The sequence below is a fragment of the Elephantulus edwardii genome, unplaced genomic scaffold (assembly GCF_000299155.1).
Source record: "Elephantulus edwardii isolate Elephantulus edwardi_28Jun2011 unplaced genomic scaffold, EleEdw1.0 scaffold00032, whole genome shotgun sequence".
Lineage (NCBI taxonomy): Eukaryota > Metazoa > Chordata > Mammalia > Macroscelidea > Macroscelididae > Elephantulus > Elephantulus edwardii.
This window is the reverse complement of record NW_006399782.1, coordinates 6868213-6893527: the sequence shown is the minus strand read 5'-3', so window position 1 is coordinate 6893527 and position 25315 is coordinate 6868213. Positions and strand designations below refer to the sequence as shown.

Here is a 25315-nt window from a genome sequence, read left to right as displayed (position 1 = left end):
GCAAAGGCATTTGACTGTGTAGATCATAACAAACTATGGCTGATAGATGATATAGTACTAATATATTTTAATAGTTTCTCCTACTAAAATGTTTTCTTTTCCTCTCATTTTATAAGAAACAAGAACATTTTCATGACCCCCTAAAAGTACTATGAATCGTCAGCATTCTGCCCAGTGGATCACTTGACCCTAGGGCAACCACAGCTCCAGAAAGAGGGGGACCATTGCCCAGAGTTACAGGAGAAGCCACTTTCTCCCTTGACTCCTTATACTCCATCGCAACTGGATTTTAGGAGACACTGTTAAGAGCCTTCTAGGAGCAAGGCACCAAATATGCAAATAAGCCCAATCTGGTGGCAATCTACTAAGCACTGTGTTATGAACTGAAAGGTTGATGGTTTGAGCCCACCAGCTGTTTCACGGGGAAAAGATGTGACAGTCTACTTCCTGCAGACAAATATTTTCCAACATTTTTAAAATGCTTTGGAAGGACTTATCTCAGAACAGGAATGCAGGATCATCAGGAAGCCAAATCTCAGGATGTAAACAATTCATTCCTGGGAAGACAGTGGATAATCAAATTGGCTCCACCACTCACCTAGGAAGTAAAACTCACTCTCCTCTAGACAGGTGGAAAATCTTTACATTTCCAAGAACTCCAGGCATCTCCATTATCTAGTGCAGTAACTCACTATATTCCTCCTGAACATCTCCAATCAGATCATACAGAATCTTTGCTGTTCTTGTTATGTGCCATTGAGTTGACTATGACTCATAGCCACTCTATGAACAATAGATATGAAATTTGCCCTGTCCTACGCCATCCTCATCATCTGTGATATACTTGAACCCATTGTTACAGTTACTGTATCAATCCATCTTTTGAGGGTATTCCTCTCTTCCTCTTAAGGATTCTCTAGGAGAAGAGTATAGCTTCTCCTGGAGAATCCTTAAACAGTGCTTACTATCAACTTCCATCATAGAATATAGTTATAAATATAGGTTTAAACTTTAATCATAGAATATAGTTATAAATATAGCTTTATGTTGCTGTTGTTGTGTGCCTTTGAGTTGCCTGTGACTCATAATGACCCTATGTACAGCAGCTCTGAAGCCTGTCCTGTCCTGAGCCAGTCTCACTGATTTTGACACACTTAACCCCATGGCCCCACTTACTGTATCAAGCCATCTCATCTGGGGTCTTCCTCTTCTATGCCGTCCCTCCACCCTTTAGAAAATGAGGTCCTTCTCTAAGCATCGGTCCTCCTGGCCACATGCTCAAAGTATGTAAGACAGAGCTTCAAAATCCTTGATTCTAAGGAGAAACTTGGTTTCGTCCTCTTCAAAACAGACTTATTTATTTTCTTGGCGGTCTGTGGTATATTCAAGACTCTTCTCCAGCATCACAACTCAAAGGCATTGATTCTTTTAAATCATTGTCCAGCTTTCTGAAGCATACAGAGCAAGTAACTGCAAAGACCATGGCCTGGATCAGGCACACCTTAGTCTGTAGACTAACATTGTTGCTTTTTCATATTTTGGGGAGGTCCCTGACAGTAGATTTTCCCGATGCAATTCATCTTTTGATTTCCTGACTGCTGGTGCCAAGAGTGTTGATTGTGGAGGCGAGCAAGCTGTAATTTATATTGCTTAAGTATAATATTTCTTAGATTATATAAATATTAACAAAATGGTTTCTTAAACTAGTTCAACACTGAATTATATTATTAGTTACAAAATTATTAGTAATAGAACAGAAGCTTTTTTCAATTTTTCTTTAATTAGTACTTATTTACCAAAAATGTTATTGATATGTTTATAAGTAATAATATTAGAATATCATAGGTCAAACATTAAAAAATTTGACAAAATCAGCTACTGTAAATACATTGGTGGAAACAAGAGCACATGATTCAGAGCATCACTCTAATTGCACAGATATGACCACTCTGATCAGAGTTCATTAGAAGGTTAGAAAGGTAAATCACCTGACTCTTAGCCTTGGAGATATATGGATAAATGTAAGTACCTCGTAAGAGAGCTTTGTTGGCCTAGTGGATAAGGACTTGTGCTGACAACCCAAATGCAGGCAGTTTGAATCTATCAGCTGCTCTGAGGAAGAAAAAAGGGCAATCTCATCCCATGGGATTCTCAGTATCTAAAAACCAACTGGAAAGTCAGGTACGAATCATTCAGACTTTAAAGTACAGAGCCATTGCTGGTGAAGGAAGAAGTTCAAGTTTCATCTAAGGCATTGGCAAAAAATAAGGCTCTAGGAATTGATGGATACCAAATGGCATGTTCCAAATAAGATATGTAGCCCTGGACATGCTCAACAGTCTATGCCAGGACATTTGGAGGACAGCTGCATGGTTGACTGACTGGCAGAGACCCATACTTGTTCTTATTCCCAAGAAAAGTGATCCAACAGAATGTAGAAATTAACAAATACCATTAGTAACAAAATATTGTTGAAGATCACCCAAAATATATTCCTCCAAAAACGGTTAGGACAGTACATTGACAGAAAATTGCCAGAAGTTCAAACTGGGTTTGGAAGAGGCTGTGGCACCAGGCATATCACTGGTGATGTCAGATGGATCTTGATAAAAGAAGAGAATATTAGAAGAATGTATATTTGTGCTTTACTGACTATGCAAAGGCATTTGACTCTGTGGATTATAAAAAGCCTATAGCTAACTTTGAGAAGAATGAGAATTCCAGAACACTTTAATTATGCTCGTACAAAATCTATACCTAGACCAAGAATCTATTGTTCAAACAGAGCAAGAGAACACTTGTTGTTGTTGTTATGTGCCATTCAGTTGCCTGTGACTTATAGCGACCTTATGTACAATAGCCTTGAAACCTGCTCTATCCTGTGCCAACTTTACTGTCTCTGACACACACCTACCCTCATTACCCCAGTCACTGCATCAATCGATTTCATCGATAGTCTTCCTCTCTTTCTCTGTCCACCCACCCTTCAAAGCATGATATCCCTCTCCAAGGACCGGTCCCTCCTTGCAACATGCCCAAAGTATGTCAGATGATGCCTCAGAATCCTTGCCTCCAAGGAGCAGCTTTGGTTTCACCCTCTCCAGGACTAACCTGTTTGTTCTCCTGGCAGTCCATGGTATAGTCAACACTCTTCTCCAGCACCACTGCTCAAAGGCATCAATTCTCTATCATCTCTAGTCATTATCCAGCTCTCTGACACAAAGCAAGCAATTAGGAAGACCGTGGTCTGGATCAGGCACACCTTAGTCTCCAGCCTGACGTCATTGTTTTTTAGTACTCTGAAGAGGTCCCTGACAGCCTACTTTCCCCAGTGCAATTAGTCTCTTTATTTCCTTGCTGCTGGTACCAAGAGTGTTGATTGTATGGTTTAAAATCAGGAAAACTGTATGTTAGGGTGATATCCTCTCTCAAAACCTATTCAATCTGAATATGCTGAGAAAAATCATAAGACAAACTGGACTTTATGAACAAGAATGTAATAGCAGGATTGGAGGAAGGTTCATCAACAACCTGCATTAAGCAGATGACACAATCCTGTTTGCTCAAAGTGAGGAAGACCTGAAGTATTTGCTGCAGAGGATCAAGGACTACAGACTTCAATATAGATTACATTTCAACACCAAGAAAACAAAAATTCTTGCCACTGGACCAGTAAGCAATATTGATGGATAAAAGACTGAAATTGTCAGTGATTTAATCTTCCGTGGATGTACAGTCAAAACCCTTTGTGCCAGAATTCAGCAGATCAGGAGACATATTGCACTGGGAAAGTCTGCTGTCAGGTACCTCTCCAAGTCCTGAAGAGCTATGTCAATTTTAAGACAAAGGTGTGCCTGATTTAAGATACAGTCTTTCCAATCACCTGATGTGATCTAAGAGCTTGACAATGAATAAAGATGATGGAAGAAGAATTGATCCCTTTAAGTTGTGGTGTTGGAGAAGAGTACTGAACATGGACTGTCAAGAGAAGAATCATGTCTTGAAGAAAGTACAACTGGAGTGCTCCTTGGAGGCAAAGATGGTTAAGCTGCATCTCACATATTTTTTTTTTTTTCACATATTTTGGACATGTTCTCAGAAGAAGCTAGTCCTTGGAAAGAGTTTTCATGCTTAGATAGGTGAAGGGTCAGTGAAGGAGAAGAAGATCCTCAAAGAGATGGATGAATACAGCATCTGTGGTAATGGACTCAAATGTGTCAAGGAAGATAAGGATGGTGCAGATAGGACAGAATTCAGGTCTGTTGTTCATTAGGTCGCTATGAGTTTGCTCGACTTGACAACACTTAACAACAACAACAGCACTAAAACAGCAAACTGGGCTTAAGGGGACACTGGTGGCCTAATGTGTATAGAGTCGTAGTGCCAACCCAAAGGTAGCTGGTCTGAATCCACCGCTGCTCTGTGGGAGAAAATTGGGCACTCACCTTTTGTGTATTAACAGCCTCTGAAAACTCACTGCAGGATCAGTTGGGGTTTGGTTCAGAGTCAGTAACAATGTCAAAAAACAAGCAAGTTTAAGAAAATGTTTTTGTCCTTATAACTCATTGTTGTTGATTGCCTTTGAGTCGAGCACAACTCATGCAACCCTATGAACAAAAGGCCTGAAGCCCCTCTACAACTATCGACATTTATCAAAGTTCATAAAATTTCAGGAGGCATGTTATTTAGAAAGTGGATGCCATTCCTGCTTCCAAACCTGTCATAGAATGTTCTGGGTTGAGGCACCTATGATGCATAGCGACCCTATGTACAGCAGCTCTGAATCCTTCCCTGTCCCAAGCCCATCTCACTAATTCTGACACACCAACCTCCATCACCCCTGTTTCTGTATCAATCTATCTCACCCGGGGTCTCCCTCTCCTGTGCTGTCAGTCTGCCCTTCTGAGCATGATGTCCTCCTCCAAGGACTGCTCTCTCATGTAATTATAACATATTCAAGCACACACTCACATGCACATGCCCAAAGTAAGTGAGGCAGAGCTTCAAAATCATAGTCTCCAAGGAGAGACATAGTTTCACGCTCTCCAAGACAGACTGATTTGTTTTCTTGGCAGTTATGGTATTTTTACGACTCTTCTCCAGCACCACAACTTGAAGGCGTCTATTCTTCTGTCATCCTTAAAGGAATATTTTTATAAAACACTTTGTTGGCATTCATCTTGGGGTTACCCTCATGACAGTGTCATCTGGTGTTGCCTACACCCCTTGTACTACCTCCTGGCTCCAAAGATGAAGCGGAATCAGTTGTGAGCCCCTGCCTTTCTTTTGTTCTCCAGAACAAAACCTTTAAACCAGTAAACAAGTGCTTTGTATTTCTACCTAGCAATGCTCAACTTGAGCTGTATTATTCCTCAATCAAACTCCTGGTCCTAACTGAGTATGAGATTTTTCTTCTTTGCCATTCCATAAAGAAGCATTAGGATATTAGGTACCACTGAGTTGGCGCTGACAAACTCTGCCCAATTCTGCACCATCTCACAAGTTCTGCTGGGCTAGTGCCCATTGCTGTAATCATTATGTCAATCCACAAATAGTTATAGCCTTGGAAATCCTAGAGAGCAGTTCTACTCTGTCCTATAGAGCCACCAGAAGCCAGGATCAACAGCAAGGGGAGTTCCTCTGGGAATTTGCAGGACTAAGAGGAAGGTTGAGGCACAGAACATGAGCATGACATGGGGAAGACGACAGCTCGGGAGAGAAGGCAGTGCTAGGTGCAGTGGAGATCATCAGAGGAAACCGAGAACTAAGGGAAGGAGTGGCTTTCCAGTGGGACTTCTCTGGGTGGAAGCAAAGTGGAAGGTGTTCCAAGAGGAAGGTCCTGGAGGAACAGCAAGAGGGATGAAACACAGGGGGTGTTCAGTGCAGCAAGGCCTACATATGGCCTGAGTATACAGTAAGAGTGGAGAAGATTGGTGAGAGAGATCAGAGAGAGTGACTGAGGCTGGGTCAATGTAGAACCACGTGTGTACATGTCTGGCAGATGCCCCTAGAAGTACATATTACAAAGGTTTGTTGGGGGCTGGAGACACTCTGTATGGAATTTGATTGGCTCTGAGGAGTACTGTGAGATAACATCAGGGCTACAATGTAGGTGGTATACCAGTAGCAGTGGCTATTGAACAGGAGAACAAATAAGAAATGTCTGAGAGGATGTGGAGAGAAAGGAACTTTTTTTTTTTAGATAGGAACTCTTATACACTGTTGGTGGGATTGTAAAATGGTCCAACCAGTTTTTCATTTTCTAAAAAAAAAAAAAAGCTGAACATAGAAATTCCATATGACCCAGCTATTCCAATGCTTAAGACATACCCCAGGGGGAAAAAAAAAGACATACCCCAGAAATATAAGAACCGAAGCACAAAGAGAGATTGGTACACCAATGTTCAAAGCAGCATTATTCACCATTGCAAGAATATGGAAACAGCCCAAATGTCCAACCACAATGGAATGGATTGAGAAATTGTGGAATACATAATGGAATACTGTGCAGCATGCAGGAGCAATGATTTAGAAAATCAATACCTAACTTGGGAGGGACTGGAGTACATTATGCTATGTGAACCAACTCAGTCCTATAAGGACAAATACAGTATAAGACCATTTTGTAGAAACAGAAAGATAATTAGTAAAATGTGTTTTAGGATCCAAGGAGGTAGGAACAGAGGAATGAGGAAGGGCAGGGGGGAAGTCATAGGGCCTCACAATTTGATGGGTAGTGGGAGAGGTGATTAAAGGAAATAAAAAAGATCTAATGTGAAAAGCAATGTATAGGAACTTTGTAAGCAAACCAGTATAAAATAAAAATTTATTTTGAAAAACAAAAATAAAAATGTAGGTGGTGGAGTGTTATGTGCTAGACTATTAACTGAAAGGTGTGCAGTTCAAATCGACCAAGCCACTCTAAAGGAAGAAGACAGGCAGTCTCCCAATTTATAGCCTTGGAAAATCAGTGGAGGGTTGCATGATTTCGAATTGACTCAATGACAGTAGTTCTTTTCCTTTTTAGAGGAATAAAGAACTTGGTGGTGTAATGACCAAGCACTTAGCTGCTACCAGAAAGGTTGCCGTTCGAATTCAGACAGCGGCTTTGCAGGAAAGACCCGGCAGTCTGCTTCTGTAAAGATCATGGCCTAGGAATCCCTCCAGGGCAGCTCTTCCCTCTCACAGGGTAGCTAAGAGCTGAAATCGACTCAGTGGCACCTAACACCACCTGATAAATGGGCTCAACTAAGGAGAAGTTTGGAACAGCTCTGCTGGGGTCCTGGTGAGAAAGGACAAGGGAAATGATGGGCTGAGGGGGAACATACGTGGGTAGGAGGAGAGAGAGGTGAGATGTGCAGCCCTACTGTGAGCATAAAGAGAATGGGAAGAGAGGTGCGTGCTCAGTGAAGGTCATGGGCCAAGTCATGGGGAGCTCCCTGGGCACTCTGGGGCAGTAATGGGGAGAAGCCAGACTGGGAGAAGTGAAGGTGAGCGGGTGAAATCAGGGAGAAGAGGGTCTCAGTCTGGGGGTTCTGTACCCCCACCTCTGCCTGGTACATGTGCAAGATGACTTACTCTCTGTTCCAAGCACAGTGGGAAGGGAACTCCTAGGTCGACGGGATTTCAGCTCTGGGGCCTTGGCATTCTCATTGGCGGGAGCATCTGGAATAAAACAAGTCATAACAAATTATCAGTCACAGCTGCCCTAGGAGGTGAGCAGGGAGGGATCTCAATCAGATCTGGACACCCTGCCCCCCTCCCATGACCACTGAGCAGAACAGAGCCTGCAGCCCCGGCACCTGCTCCCCGGAGCACCAAAGAAGGAGTGTTGGCTCTGTGGGGTTTTATAAATCAGGGCGCAAGAGCACGGTCCCCCTGGGAAGATGGATGCACAGGCCATCCTGGAAGCTAAACACCGTCCCCTTGGTGGCAGGCTCACACTGCCAGAAATAACCTCACTTGGGGGAACTGGCAGGGTCAGAAGAGAGTCATCTCCCCACTGCTCACTTCTTCCCCATCCTTTGCCTTTATTGGGTCTTGGCTCAGGTCGAATGTTCTGGATCTCCTAAGCACTGGCTCTGAGCAGAGAGGGGACTTCAACACAGAAGATGAAGCAGCCAAGTCCTTGCAAGGGGGGCTCTCTGTCCCGAGAGGCCTGTACCTCAAACTTCAGTCCACAGATGGGCACTGGCTCCTGGTGTCCTCCCTGTGCTGATCTCTGCACCCATCCTGGAGACTTCTGCTACCAGTTGCTCCTGAGTTAATTCCAATTCATGGGTGACCTTAGGTGTATGTCAGAGTAGAACTGTGTTCCACTGGGTTTTCAAGGAATGACTTTTTGTATTAGATTGCCAGGCCTTTCTTCCAAGGTACCTCTGGATAGGCATGAAACTTCAACTTTTCTTTTAGCAATCATGCGCCCTTCAGCAGAATGTGAATTGTTTGCACCACCACCAGGGATTCTTCCCCAATGCAGACCCAAGGGAACCCTCTGTCACCAGCCTTCTGAGAAGAAAAGAAAACACGGAGAAGGGGTGTGCGCACACTCCCTGAGGTCTCTACTGTATGCTCTTATTTCCAGTTTAATGAAAGGAAGTGTGAGGAATGTCAGAGAAACCTTCCTTTATTGAGGCAGCAAGGAAACATCCTTGGAGGATGGGGATCAGTGGGAAAGGCCTTCTCTGAACCCTTTGGCAAGAGGACTTGATGAAGTGGTGGGGAAACCAAGGGGTGGGATAAGGAGCTGGCTGAACTGCTGTCACTGTGCCCGGTTTTCCTCTCCCCATACCCCAACAACCCTAGGGGACAGTGCTGGGCAGGAGCCTCCCTTTCAGAGCCCCTTTCCTGTCCATCCTTTTCCTGCTCCAGAAGAGAGGAAGCTCAGTGAGGAAGGAGCGGGTGGGACTTTCCAGCTGAGACTGGGCCACATTCTTGTGGCTTGGCTGGGAAGGAAGGGGCCTCTCACTGTCCTGGGGCAGGCGGGCTGCTAACAGTCCTGTCATGCTCTGTCCTGGGTGGGGCTCTAGGAGAGGGGTGGGCATGAATGGCACAGAGCAGATGTGCTAGGGACATGCCCTTCCCTTACATGTGGATGCAGAACATCTGGATGCATTGCTCCTCCTGTTGGTTTAAAGCACACAGCTACTAAAAGGTCGCTGGTTCAAATCCACTGGGGGCTCTATGGAGGAGTAATGAAGCAGCCCATTTCCATAAAGACCGTAGCCTTGAAAACCCTACAAGTCGATTCTACTCTACTTTCTGGTGGTTTAGTGGGTATGGAACTGCAATGCTAACCCAAAGACAGGTGGTTCGAACCCACTGGTTGCTCCTTTAGAGGAGGATGCGCAATCATCTCCTAGGCAATTTACTGATTCTGAAAACCCACTGGAGGGTCAACTATGAGTCAGTTCCAACTCGACACAATCAACACAATGGCAATGGGATGGATGACGTGGTATCCATCGTGGTCACTTTCTCCAGAGAGCAAAAGTGTTGTTATTGCATACCAGAGAGTCAGAACTGACTCACCCTGAGTCTGCAACCAGGTGACCAGGGGTGGAGCTCCATGCGGCCACTGTCAGGGTTTGGTGGCAGCTCAGACTTAAATTGGGCATCTTGTTGTTAGAAGTCTCCTGAGCTGTGGGGCAATTTCTTATCAACACTCTCGAAAAGCCAAACACTTGTTAACAGCAGAAATGATCAGGCGTTCGATGTTCAAGTAGAACTTCCCAGCAAGCACGTGACAGGGGATGGGTCAGAGGAACCAGCTGGTAGTAATCTCTTAAAGCAGCACTTGGTATCGTGGCTGAGTCCCCTTCCCCCCGTCTGTTGGCTTCCTCTTGTCACCAAGAGCAAACAAGCCCCAGGTCAAGGGCTCCATCATCCAGAGCTGGCACTGCCAAGTTTGTGTCCTGCTCTTTCTCTAAGGGTCACCCAATTTCCAATAGGGACATGGAGAAAAGCAGACATTCCTCAGGGATAATAAGCTGAACAGATATATTTGGTTCTCAGCCTCAGCTGTGCATTAGAAGTGTCCCCTGGCTACCTCACCCCTGCAGTTCCTGGTTTAAGTGGTCTGGTTAGGAATCTGAGCATGAGTATTTTCCAGAAATTCCACCACCGATTCTAATGTGCATCCAGGTTGAAAACTCCCAGCCTCTCAAGCTCTGTGAGCACGTGTGTTGCACTGAGCAAGGTGGTGGTGATATTAGAGGGCTGGGCACACACTGGAGTGCTCTAAATCGAGAACATGGGGTGAGCCTATGGGTTAGCTTGTCCTGGGAACTACTTGTTCCTTTCCTTCAAGATTAACACTTCTGACAGCCGCCGATAATTTAAAAGAAAGGGTCGAGGGACAGCACAGGAGAGGAAGACCCCGAATGAGATGGGTTGACGTAATAACTGGGGTAATGAGGGTAAGTGTGTCAGAGATAGTGGGATTGGTTCCGGATAGAGCCGAGTTCAGAGCTATTGTACATAGGGTCGTTATGAGTCATAGTCGACTCGATGGCACATAACAACAACAAAATAAGCTTTTGCTTATTTTGATGAGAGATTAGTGAGCTCTGATGGTGTGGTCTGCAGCCTCTTGAGTGGTTCAAATCCACCAGAAGTTCTGGGGAGAAAGAGAGGCAAACTCCTCCGCCGTGTGTGCACGCACACATGTGCGTGTATGGGGGGGCTGTCTGTGTCTGTAAGAGAGACAGAGAAAAGAAGGGGGGGGGAGAGAGAGAGGAGAGAGGAGAAGAGAGAAAAGAGTGCGAGTGTGCAGAGCATACAGAAGCCCTGTTGGTGCACTGGTTAAACAAGACAGTGCTAACAGTAGGGTAGGCAGTTCAAACCCACCTAGCAGTTCTGTGAGAGAAAAGACTGAGAACTCAGCTCCTGTAAAGATCACTGCTTAGAAAACCTTATGGGGCAGTTCTTCTTAGTCACACAGGACTCCTGCAAGGCAGAGCCAACTCAAGGGCCAAGGACAATGGCAGCAGACGATGTAGATAGTTGTGCTTTCCGTGGCTGCAGCACTTCCCTTGCTACCTTACTCCTGATGAATGCTGGCGCATGAGAAGAAGGAGGCAAAGGAGGATCAGGGGGTTTCACTGGCGAGTAAACTGAGGCACTGACAAGCAAACAATGAGAGCCAGCTGCTGGAGGCAGATGATGAGAGATTTCTTCTGTCCTGCTCTGACTGTGCTCAGTTTTGTTTCCCAAGCATCATCAGAGCAGGATCAAGAGATGTGGGGTTTAGCTTTGGCTTGATCTCCAGTAATCTTGGGCAAACAACACTGAGTGGCTCTGTGTTTCTGTTTCCAAATCTGTGCAAAGGGGATAGGTATGCATTTTTTCTCTTCTGGATGGCAGGAGGCTCAGAGGACAGAATGCATGCAACAGTGCTTGCTCTGGAGTGCAAAACAAAACTCAACCATTTACCTATTTACCCATTCATTCCTCCTGGGTGCCATATTCCCTCAACCCCTTCTGAATCTGCTTTAGAATCCTTCACTTCCATGAAGCCCTGGGAAGGGCTTTGTCTGTGTGTCACAGTGGCCATATGATGATCATATAGCTTTGCTTTCAGATGCTCTATTTCCTGATCAGAGAGCTCTGGTAGCTTAGTAGTAAGGAATTGTGCTAGCAACCCAAAGGTACAAGGTTCAAATCCACCAGCTGCTCTGTGGGAGAAGGATGGGTAATTGCTTCTTGTGTGATTTACTGCCTCTGAAAACCCACTGGAGTGTCAGCTATGGGTCGGTTCTGACTCCCATGGTACTCAACTATAACAGTATCTGGCCAGGAGAAAAGAGCTCGGGCTTCCTTTTCTAACCAGCCCCTTCCAAACTCAGGACCTTGCGCCACCCTGGAGTGCGGGCACCCTGGAGCCCAGGGAGGTGGAGGGAAAGCTGAGTGCCAGGCCCTCCGTGAGAACTGGGGCAAGAAGTGGACTGGAAGGACCACACGCTTAATCAAAACCAGCTTTGTGCTCACACAGCTGCCCAGGGGATAAAAATAATAGTTAAAAAGTTTAAGAGCAGCTTGTATTTTCTGTCTCTTTTAATCATTTTATGATGAAACCAAACCCATTTGTAGATCTGGGCCCCAGGGTTCTCGACCTTCGCTAGCCTGGCTGTGCCCCTAAAGACTGGGGAGCAGCAAGACAGAGGTGTAGGGAAGCGGGGGGCGCTTCGTGAAGAGGGAAAATGTATCCTTATATGGCCATTGCCTCACCTCTTCCACTCCTGGGCTAGCTAGCACTGTGCTCAAGGCCTGCAGGGAAGCAATTTCCCCCCACCCCCATCTTCCTCAAGAGGTTGGTTTCTTGGGCTCTAACCCCAGGAAGGGAGAATAAGGTCTTGGGAGGCTGTTGGGAGGGGCCTGGCTGCTAGGAACCCCATGTAGGGGCAGAGCTGAGAGAATGGCCCATTGCTCATATGCTAGCATGATAGAGATATTTCAAGTCAGGAAACATGAGCTCTGTTCTGGCTGTCCTACCGAGTGCCTCAGAGTCCTTCGGTAAGATCCTGACCCTTTCAAAGAACTAACTTTCTTCACTAGGAAAATGAGGCTGCTGTTGTTGTTATATGCCTTTGGGTTAGAACTGACTCACAGCTGACCCTCCAGTGGGTTTTCAGAGGCCATAAATTGCACAGGATATTTCTCATTTTTCTTCTGAGGAGTAGCTAGTAGATTCGAATCATGTGCTTTGAGTTGGCAGCTTAGCTACTTATCCACCAGGACACTAGGGTTCCCTAAAATGAGGTTTGCAGACTTCAATAGGGAAGGAGACAGAAAATAATAGCTGACATTTCAAAACCCCCCAAAACACAAATTCATTATTACCCTTGAGTGGGAACTGATTCCTAGCTGACCCTCCAGCAGGTTTAAATCACACAGAGGAGATTGCCCATCTTTCACTCTCAGGACCACTGGTGGATTTGAACCAGCAGAGAGGACCAGTCTTTGGATTAGCAGTTCAGCTCCCTTTGGACCACAATGGGCAGTTATTATATGCCTGGCATGTAACAGAAGCTAAGTACTATATTTGCTTGTATCAGGTTGAACCATATGCACTTGATAATCTTCAAGTAGTTTTTTTTTCCTTCAAGTAGTTTTGACCTACAAAAATGCCATTTTATTTATTTTACTTTTGTGGCCTAGTGGAAAGAAGCTGCGCTGCAATTCTGAAGGCACGCAGTTCGAATCCACCAAGTGCTCTGAGGGAGAAAGATGGGCAATCTCCTCCCATGAGAGTAACTGCTTCTGAAAACCCTCTGGAGGGTCAGCTATGGATCAATTCCAACTCAATGCTACACAACAGTAACAATATACGTTAGCTACCTGTAATGACATATGGAACATATATGAAAGTGTGAGCATTACAAGACAGAGGCCAACTGAGAAGGGTGGGCTGACGTCAGCTCTGGGGCCACAGTGGTGGTGGATAGCAGCAGCTAGGGGTCCAGGCTTGGGTTTGACTCCTAACTCAGCTAGTCACACACGGGGTGAACCTGAGCAAGTGCCTCAAGTCAAGCCTTTGTGACTACCTCTCCTCTGAAGCGCTCTTGAAAACTCACCGCTGCCTTCTACGTCATCAAGACCAATGACCAATGTTCAGAAACGTTCTACCCTACTCAGTAGGTGCACAAGACACATGGATCAAGACTATTTCCTCCTTGGAATTCTCATTTGGCTCCTAGGACATCTCTTTTCATTCCTGTTTCCTCATAGCCCTCGCTGACTTTCTTTCAGCTGGAGGGCCTCGTCTTCCTGCTTCCATCCACATCCGCCCACAGGGATTCATTCAGGCCCAATGCATTACGTAATTTCTATAGTGTGGAGGGCTCCTCAAACCCTCCTCTGCACCAAAACTCCTTCCTCAACTCTACTATTGGCTGTCAATTTGGATGCAGGGTGACCCTATAGAGTGGAACTGCCCAGAGGGGTTTCCAAGGGTGTCAATCTTTACACCGGAAGACTGCCACATCTTCCTTTCACAGAACAGCTGGTGAGTGTAACCCACAGGTGTGAACATCAGCTTTTAAGCAATGTGCCACAAGGGCTCCCTTCTCAACACTAAACCACCATGACCTGGGCAATTCCAGTCACAGTGACCCTACAGGGCAGAGGGGAATGGCCAAGGGTTTCCAAGGCTGGAAGCCTAGTGGGGTGGAAAGGCAGACTGTGTCATCTTTCTCCTGCAGTTGAGTTAGAATTACTAATATTTCAGTTCTTGGTTCCATGCTAAGTGCACGGAGCCACCAGGACTCCACGACTTAAGGATGAACACTTGCTGATGTCACATATTCAAACTCTGTGGTGACAGGTCACTTCTAACTCAAAGTGATCCAACAGAACAGAGCGGAAATGCCCCACCAAGTTTCCAAGGCTGTAAATCTATAAATGAGCAGCCTGCCTCATCTTTGGTGGTGAGCCTGGTGGGTTCGAACCTCCACCTTTCGGATCAGTACTGCAACATTTAAACCCTGGTGCCAACAGGTCACCTAGTCCACCAGGGATAGTAAATGGATATCTGAAATGTCACATACATAAAACCTTGATTGCTCCCCACCATCCACATTCTGATTTCAGCAAACAGTTCCCACGAAAACCAAGTCACCCTTGACGCTCTCTCTCCATGCCTACTCCATCAGAAATCCTACCAGATTCTTTATCAAAGTAAATGATGAGTTGAACCATTGCCTAGATCTTTCACCACTTCACTGAGTCCAAGCCACCACTGTCTTTTCCCTGGACTTCCTCAGCAACCTCTCCACTGGGCCTCTCTCTCACCCATCCTTGGTCTAGTCATCAAGCAGTTACATGAGTGGTCCTTTAAACATGTGATTAAGCTCCTCACCTTACAATGCCAACTCCATACACTTGGAATAAAATCTCACTCTTGGTCCTCTTCAACATCCTTGCCCACTCTTCTGCCCTCTGTGTACTGTTCCCACTGCCCTGACCTCCTGACACTTCCCAGGGTGCCTTAGAAGCTCACTTCTCTGTTTTCTCTTACCTCTTAACTTCTGTGGCTCCTTCCTTCATCCCTTTCATGGCTATTCAATTGTAGCTTCAGAGAGACCTATAGCAACTGCTCTCTCCAAATACTGCGCTCACTCCCCGTCCCACTGCTTTATCCTCTTTATAGCACATGACGTTACACTACCTGAGATCACATGATTTATCTGTTCATCTATGCTACTGCCTTTCTCCCACTAGAAGGGACATTCTTTGAAAGCAGGAACTTCTTGTTTGGCTTCCTGCTTTTATTACTAGCCCTAGTAAAAGTCTGCTACAGGGTGAGCACTAAAATATGTATAAACCTGGAAATGAATGAATTTTCAAAGAGGTCCCACAGGCATATCAGCTCCTACCACTTCCATCGACCCACCACAGCCCCCGACCCCACTGGGAGGGGAGCTGGCCATGCCTAAGCTGTGGCCAGGTGCCCTTGGCCTTTAGTGGCTGAAAAAGAAGGCTTACTCCAAGAAGGTCATGGTAAAGGTGCACGCAGGTTTCAGAGCCATACACATCTGAGTTCAAATTCTACCAGGGTAACACATATAATGCACTGTGGGAGAGGCCATGGGCTCTAGAGTCAGAAACATTTGGGCTCACCTGACCTGTGTTTGATCTGAGAAGGCGACTCTAACCCTCACTGATTTCCGGTTTTTTCACAGAGACGAGACTGCTCAAGTCCTGCATAAACTAAAAATGAGAAATACACAAGGGTCTCTGGCTACGGCAGTCACCCCAGGTCACTTCCGTGTTCCTAAGCGAGTCTTCTGGCTTCTCCATGGCACAAGCTTATATTTTTCTGCTGATAAATGCCAGGAAAGGGCACCAAGGCACCTTTTTTCTCTTTGGATATAAGCTCTAAAGAGCTTGATTGGAATAGCCAGGTGTGCTTTATAAAGGTTACCTCTCTTTATGTGTACTGTTAGGGGAAACACTATGTGGAAAATGAGGTCTTGAAGTCTATTGGTACGTCGTCCACTAGAGAAATGTGATTACAGCTCATGGATCCTCTCTTCAGAAAAATGCTGTAAAGCACACACACGTGGACGCTGCTGATCATGTCAAAGATCCAGGCACACACAGACCCACTGGGATCTCCAAGTTCGGTATTGTTGTCTGGGGGGATCAGGAGAACCTGAGAGGACAAGAACCTCACACAGCCCAGTGGGGCCCACCCAGGAGGCCAGTGGTCCTGAAGGGTGAAGAGGACCAGTTAACAAGCCTGTATGTTGATTGATGCCATCAAGTCCCAACCAACTCACAGCTGACCTTCCAGCGGGCTTCTAGAGGCTGGAAATCACACTGGAGGAGACTGCTCATCCTTTCCCCTCAGAGGGGCTGGTGGATTTGAACCGCCTGCCTTTGGAGTAGCAGCGTAACTCCTTACCCTCTAGGCTACCAGAGCTCCCTAGTTCTTTATTATTTGCCTGTAGTTGGCTCTTGATGAAGGAATAAAGTTAAGTGTGACGAGAAGTCCATTTATCACGCAGGGCGCTAATAAACTACCACAGGGAACAGAATTAGGGTAGAGGGGTTCTTGTTGTCGTTTGAATACACTGTTGTGTACCATGGAGTCTGAACCCACCCATAGCTGACCCTCTGGAGGGTTCTCAGAGGCAGTCATCTCATGGAAGGAAATTGCCCATCCTTCTCCCGCAGAGCAGCTGGAGGATTCAAAATGACTGCCTTTGGGATTGCAGCGGAGATTCTTACCAGCAGGCCACCAGAGCTCTCTTAGAATACACTAAACAACCCAAATCCTAGTTAACTGGGAGTTGGTTCTGTTATCTCAGCTGGTCTGCCTTCATCATCAAGACTCTAAATTTGGAGCCTGAGGCCAGCACCTCCCATTCCCCACCCCAACCCCCAGGCCTCTTGGAAGGAACCAGAGGTAAATAATGATGGATATTAAGATTAGTTAGGAGAGCAAGGGAATCTACCAGAGGAAGACCATCTGGGAAAACAAAGTCCCATAAGTCCTATAATAAAGTCCAAAAAAATGTAAAGAAGAAAGGAAAGAAAGAATCCTCAAATGTCTTTTGTAGAGGGAAAGTAAATTTCATTTTGAAAACAAAGTTTTGGGTTTTATAAACAAACCATTTGCTGTTTCTCAAAAAGTGCTGAAATCTCGCTTATAAGGAGAATGAATAGCCCTCCTGCCTCCAGCCAGCCAGGAAGATAAAACAAGAGGCTGAGGGCCTGAAGCGATCACCTTATTAGCATATAGGTTGGGCTGCTATCAGGGTGGTGATGACTAGAATCCACTAGAGGCAACTCCTTAAGGAGAAAGACAGCCATCAACTCAGTTAATATTTACAGTCTTAGGGATTCAATAAAGGGTGGCTGTGAGCTACAACTGACTCTATGGTTTGGAGAGGAAGCTCCTCACCAAGAAGGATCGACACAGTGACTGCAGCCAATGGACGCGAGTGTGTCAGAGATGACGAGGACGGCACAGGATAGGACAGGGGTCGGATCTGTTGTTCACAGGGCTGCCATGAGACACAGCTGACTGGACAGCACCTCACAACAACTACAAGAAAAGAGCGACAGGATCTTTGGAAAAAAATCAGCAGCCCTGCGTAGAGAGCAACAGGACCTAACGGGTACGTGGGGCAGCGAGGTGGCAGCCCAGGTGAACAGGGACCCAGAAGTCATCAGCAGCAACCCCTCTCCTTTCCTCCAGCCTCAAAAATTTGTGTCTCCATGAAGAAAAGCTCCAAATCACTGGCAATTAGAGAGATGCAAATCAAAATCACAATGAGGTACCATCTCACTCCAGTAGTAGTGGCAGTTTGACAGTGGTGAGATAGGAACTCTTATACACTGTTGGTGGGACTGTAAAATGGTACAACCACTCTGGAAGGAAATTTGATGCTTCTTCAAAAAGCTGAACATGGAAATTCCATATGACCCAGCTATCCTACTGCTTGGAATATACCCTAAGAAAATGAGGCAAAAATGGAGACTTGTAGACCATTGTTCATAGCAACATTATTCACCATCGCAAGAACATGGAAACAGCCCAGATGTCCAACCACAGTCAAATGGATTTGAGAAATTATGGTACATTCACACAATGGAATACTACACAGCATGCAGGAGCAATGATATTGTAAATTATTACCTAACTTGGGAGGGACTGGAGAGCATTATGCTGAGTGAACTAACTCAGTCCCACAAGGACAAATCTATAAAACCATTATTGTTGAATGAATATGAAGATACAAGGTGGGGGTGTGTGGAAGCAGAGGGATGAGGATGTGTAGTGGGGGATTAATCATGCGGTTGTGGGGGGGGTGAGGGAAATTGGAAAAAATCTCTTGTGAAAAACAGTGTATTCAACTTTTGTAAACAAATTAGTATTAATAAAAAAAAAATTTGTGTCTCAAGCCCCTCTCTGAAATGGTTGCAAACCTGTCAGATCTGTCCTGTGACTCATGTGACTAAAAGGACACACACCCCCAACAACCACCTCAGCTTTCCTGCTGGCTGGTAACTATTTAGTTCACACTGCCATTGATCTTCTTGCCCCTAAGTCCCAAAAGATATTTTTAATAGTTCCTCCCCCTCCTTCGTTATAATAAAAAGCCTCAGCTTTCCTTCTAGTCAGGAAATTTTATTAGAGCATTCAGAATGGGGACAAAAGCTGTTGTAGCTCTTGTAATGACAGTGAAACAGGTTAGAACGCCAGCAGTCACGTTCCCAAGTCAGGAGAACAACAAAGCTGATCCCAGAGATGCCTTATTTGGACACTAGTTTTTAATATGTCACTAATGGTTATTAACCAGGCATTTCAAGGGCAATAAATTGTTTTCCCTAAACTCCCTTTTAGACAGTTCTAGGCAAGCACAAAAATAAAAAGGAAGGACAGTGGGTTGGGAGTCCTTAGACAGGGCTCTGGCCCTGGATCTGCCCTAAATGGACAGAAACATGTCCCCTCTGGGTGGCCTCACCTCTCTCGTCTGTAAAATGAGGGTGTTCGTCCAAATTATCTCAAGCAAGGTTCTTTCTATGTCCAAGTCTTTAATTCTGAATCCCACGTGGGCAGAACTTGGAAAGAATCTAGTTGTGTTTTTTTATGACCACTCCAAATTCCTCACAGCTTGAGGGTGCCCCTTCCCAAGGTGGAAACTCCACTCCATCCTGGCAGCCTGGCTCTTCTCCCGCGGTCCACCCCTCTCTCAGATGAGTTATTATCACCTCTCCATCCGGCACAGGCCCTGTCCCCTCGACCTGACGCCTCAGCCCAGCTCACCTTCTGGAGAAAGTCTCCCCACATGGACCCCACTCTCCTTGCTCTTCACCAGCCCTCAGGACGAACTTGGGCTTTATCCTGCCAGTGTTGACACTCGCTTGGTGCAGCTTGTAGTATACTTTTTAGTCCTTTTCCTGTGGGTGTGCCTTTTGTTCTTCTGCCCTGTGCCCTGGCTGCCTGCTCAGCTCAGCAAGGTTCTGCATGTTTGTGGGGGTGTAAAGATTGAATGAGGGGTGATAAGGTGACCAGCTCCTCGAGGCCTCAGGGGGTGATCAAGTCAAGTATTCCTTTTCCTTCCTGTCTCGTTTTTGTTCAAGATTGTTTGGTATCCATAAAATGAAAGTCTTCAGACAGAGAGGCAGTCTTGGGTATAGTACTATTAGCTGTGGTGGGCCAGGAAGGGGCTGAGAAACGGTGTGTGTGTGTGTGTGTGTGTGTGATGGGTGGGCTTCACCTACCGTCCACGGTGACTTGGCAGGAGCACTCAGCCTGGCCGGCGCTGTTCTTGGCCACACACTTGTATAAGCCTCTGTCCTCGGGCAGGGCCTTCTCGATAGACACGGAGCACAGTGAGCCTGGGAAGGAGAGAAGACTTGTTGAGCAGACCGATTCCCCTCAAGCAACGGGGACAGGGGCACCCAATTCTTGATGCCCCAGAGACAAAGATCCTGTGGCAATCAAGCCCCTCTGTCCACCAATGCCAGGGCTGTTCCTGCTGACAGCCCACGTCCAACATAGATTTTTAAATATGCCCTCTCCTGAAGCCCTCCCTTCTAAAGAGGCTTCTTACATAAGACATCAAAGAAATGCACAGAAGTGAGAAAAAGAGTCTGCATCTCTACCAAAACCCAAACCAACTGCATCAGGAGGATCCTGATTCATGACAACTTTCTGCTGAGCTTCTGAGGAAGGAAATATTTACAGACAAACAGGCTGCCTCATCACAGAGCAGCTGGTGGGTTTGAACTACAAACCTTGTGTTTTGCAGCCTAGTATTCAACACACTACACCACCAGGGTCCCTAATGCAGCATCTGATACGACACAATTTCAGACGGATCCAGGACCCACACTAGGTGTTACTGGGGAGAGAAAGCACGAGGCACAGGTTTGTAGACCTGTTAGGTGCAGGGGCAGCTGAGAGGACTCTGCCCAGCTTCCAGGGTGCCTCTGGGAAAGCTTCTTGTCAAACAGAACTGTGAGCCAGCCGGGGCAGTGGCCTCTGGGAAAATCTGCTGGAAGAGAAAGGTGATACATACCCAGAGAGCCAGAGCTGGCTTCAGGAAAGGTGTGTGAGCTGAAGAATCATGCCAAGCAGGGATGTGGGCCAGGGCACCTTGGGGCCTCCCTCATGTCACCTCAGAGAGGATGGGAGCAGCTTTCTCCATGGACTTCTGTGTGGATCGCCCTGGCCCCAGCATATCTGTCCTGGTCTGGCTGGGGAAGAGCAATCATTCTGGGAACACTGAGGACCTGTGCCTGTCCCTTGCCCATCCTAGTGCCTTACCCCAAACTGGCTATTTCTTAACAATCCAGGGCACTCTAGGGCAGGAGATTCCAGTCAGGGTATGAGGACAGCCCAGCACAGGACACTGCCTCGTGGCTGAGGCACAAGGTCAGGCGTCTCTGAGTTCCTGACTTCAGAGAACACAAACAAGCCAACATCTGACGTCCTGCCCACAGCTGCCCCTATTGTGTCAGCTACACAAAAAGCAGGGGATCTCCAGAGCCACAGGCACATGGATCCTGCTGTCTGCAGTCCCCGGCTTCAGTCAACCTGCCCCACAAAGCTGTAACCCCTCCACCCGCGGCAGAAGCACAGGGAGGCAGAGCTGTGTGGGTCACGGGTGCATCCGTGAGGCCAGGATGGCCCGAGAAGAGGCTCATGCCCAAAAGGTCCTCTGATCTCAGAAAGCACGGCCACTGCTCCGCCCAAAGCCAGTCACAGACTTGACCATCAAATACACAACATCTCCAGAAGAAGAAGGATCTATCAACACTGCCAGAGTCTCACTGAGGTGAAACAAAGTCAAGGTTCCTTTACATTTTTTGACACCTGGGTCATGTTTGAAACTAGACAACCTTAGTCCTACAAATGACTCTGGGCTGATGCGCCCCTCTCCCCACTCCAGCATTCTTTATTTTATACGACTCTACTCTTCCGGGCACTGTGCTCATGGATCTGTTAGCCACAAGGTCGCAGTGGGTTGGAGTCAACTCAATGGCACATAATAGCAACAGCCATCTTGAAGCATCTAACTGACCACAGCAACTCGAAAGGACAGACAGAAAGCAGCATATGGAGAGGGAGGGAGAAGGAGGGGGCTCATGTCAACAGGGGAGGAGCTACTTAGAAAAGGAGGGTGAGAAGAGCTGCACAATTTGAAGAAGATAACCAGTGTAGAGGTTGTTGGGCACTGGCGTGTGTTTTGCTGCGTACTGTTCTCAACAACAGTTGGTCCCACTCCTCAGGGAAGGGTGTCCTGTGTTTCCCTTGGGCAGTGGGCGGGTCTGGGGTGCACAGGGTCCCCTATGTCACATAGTCTTCAGGTCAGATTTCCTAGCAGTTTGTCATGAAAGTCAGACTTTGGGCAGAGGTGTAGGGGGATGGGATAAGTATTTTCAGGAGAAAAAAATTTCTATCCATCTTAAGAGAACAGTTGAGTAATGAGATTTCTGTGTCCAAACTCAAGACTTAGAGGCAGCTGACCCCTCCGTGCCCCTTTTCCTCAGTCTGGGGCAATGGCTCTGGGAGCAGATACCCCACTCACAACAAACATCCGGTCCACATCCTTTTGCTTTCAGTTTCATGACCCCCTCTTCAGCTGCTTTTAGACTTAAACCAACATAACAAAACCCCACTCCACGAAGGCAGCAATGAGGCTACCAGAAGTGGGGCATCTGGATGGCAGCACCCCTTCCCCACCCACTCCAGGTCTAGCAGGACTTTTCCAAGCGGCACAAGCCAGGACCCCTGGCCTGAGGCGTGGGCTGAGGGAGGGGGCCGCAGGCAGGCTCCAAGGCTCAGCTACCCCAGATGAAGAATCTGGCATTTCCTGTGGGATAGTTCATTCCTGACCTCAAGAAGAAAAAACGTTTCCCAGCAATTTTTTTTAAAGAGGCCTCAGCTTGGTGGGGAATTTTGAGAGGGAAGCCTTGGGGGATGGGAGAAGGCACAACAGAACAAGGGACTCAATGAACAGCTTGGCTAGGCCAGCCAGCCAGTGTTCCAAAGTCTCATGTCTCGTCTGATGTCTCCCCTGTCTTTCTTCTTTCCTGAGTGTGTACAGAGAGGGGAGAAAGAGGATGGAGTGGTGGAGGCAGCAGCTTAAAGCTCCAGAGACTCTGCCCCAAGGCTGCTTTCAAGCAGAAGTTTTGACCTGGTCCTGCTGGCAGCCCCAGCCCAACATGGCAGCTCCTTCCCAATCGGGATGCTGCTGCCTTTAGGGGTGGTGCCTTCCTGAGCACCCCCTCTAAATCTCCCAGCTCTGGTTGGCCTCTTCCATGCTCTCAGGTCCCCCTGAGCTCCTCTCCACCACAGCGCTTCTCACAAGACCATGGGTGCCACACACGCTTGTCTCCCACGCGCACGCGCTGGGGACAGTGACCATTTCTGGTACAAATGAATGTCTTTCCTGAGCCTGGAATGTAGTCACAGTAAGATAAATATTTGCTATTCCGAGACTGACAAAGGTCCATTTCTGTAGCAGGTGATTTGACAGAGTGTCTGTGCAAGAAAAGGTCAGGAACATTTTAATAGAATACAACCGAATGTTGGAAAAGAGAACACAGTTTCTGAGAAGAAAACAGAATTCCTATTTCTCTAGTAACTTTGGGTATATTTTCAGGAGGAATCAGCCCTTGAAGAGAGAAAGGTGGGAAAGGTGGGGGGTCAGTGGAAGAGAGGAGCACCCTCCAAGTGAGTACCACCCCAGTGGACCGGAGCAGGCCAGGGCAAGGCTCAGAGCTGCTGTCAGAGGGCAGCTACGAACCACCTCGATGGTGCCTAATAGCAACAGTTCTTTAAGTGGTTTATGTACAGAGCTCAAGGGACTGGACTAGCATCTCACACAGTAAGTATATGCCTGGTGTTTTAGGGGATGAACTTCTGTAAGCTTTGTTTTTCACTTTTTTTTTTAAATGGCTCACAAGATTCCACAGGAAGGCAATTAAAAATGAATAATCAGTTGACAACAACAACAATGGATCCCCATTATTAGATTGTGAGGCATGTTTTGTCAAGGAGTGGATGGAGCCTGGCTTAGAGACAAGGAAATGAGGCATCATGATATAAGCTCCTCCATCAACAAACGAATGGCTAGAGAAGCTGTGGTATATTCGCACAGTGGAATACTATGCTGCATTAAAAAACAAGGAACTCATGCAATATTATTCAAAATGGTTGACTCTGGAGAACATTATGCTGAGTGAAATATCCCAGTCACAAAAGGACAAATATTACATGATGCCACTGTTGTAGAATGGGACTAACCTCGGGGTGAGTAAGATGGGTTCAATAATGTATACTGCACTGAAACAGAGGAGGGAGAAAACTGTTTAAAAGAGATATATAACTGGGTATTTCTGTCATCACAGGAGTCTAGAGCGAGGGCTACATGGTGGAGGGGACCTGGGGGAGGGTTTGTAAAACAATGAAAGAATCCTTTCTTTTACTTTTCCATAATTTTTGACTCATGTACTTATAACTTGTTAGTCAAATTTGTGTCTTCTAGGTTGCAACACCCCCATGGTACATCTTCAAGGATATGAACATGTACGGCCAAGCACAATCAGTAAGAGTGCATCTAAATTCCAAAATCAATCTCCATAATAGTCTATGTGTTTCCTACTGCCAAAGGGGCCCTTTAGAGTAGTGAGAGAAGCTCTTCACCCTGAAACCCACAGCGTCCCTTTTCAGCAGGAAGTAGCTAAGAGAATACGCCATCCCCTTTTCCTTATGAATCAGGGTGAAGTCTCTCTCAGGGAGGAGTGATAGGGAATGGCAAAGGACACACCGACAAAGGAGATTAATCAGAACTGACTTTGACAAGCACTGTGGCAATTGGACAATTAAAACACACATTCGGATGGCGGGGAAGAAGAACAAACTGGGGAGGAGGGTAGAGAGAATGGTGCAGCAATGAAGGAATGAAAACCCAAAATCCCTGTAAATGTTCATTAAAACTAATAAAATTTAATAATAATAAAAAAAATGATATAAGCTCCTGTCAGGAGAACAGAATTTTAGTGCTAGGGGAGCCATTCTTGGCTCAAGTAACAACTGCATCTCACCCAAGCCAAGACTGAAGAGCCCAGACTCCCAGGTGGTGGACGAGGTGTCCATCCTCGGATGGCAGGACAGCCCCACAGGCACATGGTGCACTGTGTACCCTGCAGCTAGGGGAAGATGCAGGAAGAGGATGCCGCCCCCACAAGTCCATCTGTCCCTCTGAGAACTACAGCCCATGCCAATCCACTGCAGTTGGATCCCTTATCTCGCTCTCCCTGGTACTCAATGAGACAGAGAAGTCTTCCTGTGTCAGGGAACCTGCAGACGGTGAGCCTAACTTCAGCTACAGCTAAGTGTCCCGGAAACCGGAACACTAGACTCGACCAGCAGGAGGTGCACACAGGAGCAGGTGAGCACAAGGAGGTGAACATTGACCTTAGAAGGGGAATAGCACAGGGCTCTGCGGAGCAAGGATTCCAGGTCCAGAAGGCAGGCCACCCGGAGGAGGGTGCTGGGTGGATTGCCTCAGCCTCCTCTACAAACCACTTCAAACCATCTTATTTCGTTTCCCACCAACACTATCACTGTGTCTGTGGCACCAGACGCCAACACTTGGTGCACTTCCATTTCTTCTTCTTTCTTCCACCCCACCTCTTTGTGAGGCCCTTCTAAGGACAATTCTTACTTAAACCCTAGTGACCCCGTGGATAGGGAGCTGTGCTGTCAACCCAGAGGCAGGTGGTTTGAATCTACCAGCTGCTCCATGGGAGAAAGCTGGACAGTGTCTCATGGACGTTACTGCCTCTGAAA

The 25315-nt window shown here is 46.7% G+C and overlaps 1 protein-coding gene across 7 annotated transcripts in view; it reads right to left on the bottom strand.

Annotated features, from left to right (window-relative positions):
* MYLK (myosin light chain kinase) overlaps nt 1-25315 on the bottom strand; it is a 312184-nt gene that overhangs the window by 94064 nt on the left and 192805 nt on the right. For all 7 annotated transcript variants that reach the window (XM_006884219.1, XM_006884221.1, XM_006884222.1 and 4 more), the window contains 2 exons: nt 19735-19851; nt 7579-7665 (listed from right to left, as the gene is read on the bottom strand). In XM_006884219.1, the coding sequence (XP_006884281.1) occupies nt 7579-7665; nt 19735-19851 (204 nt within the window). The remainder of the gene's footprint in view (nt 1-7578; nt 7666-19734; nt 19852-25315) is intronic.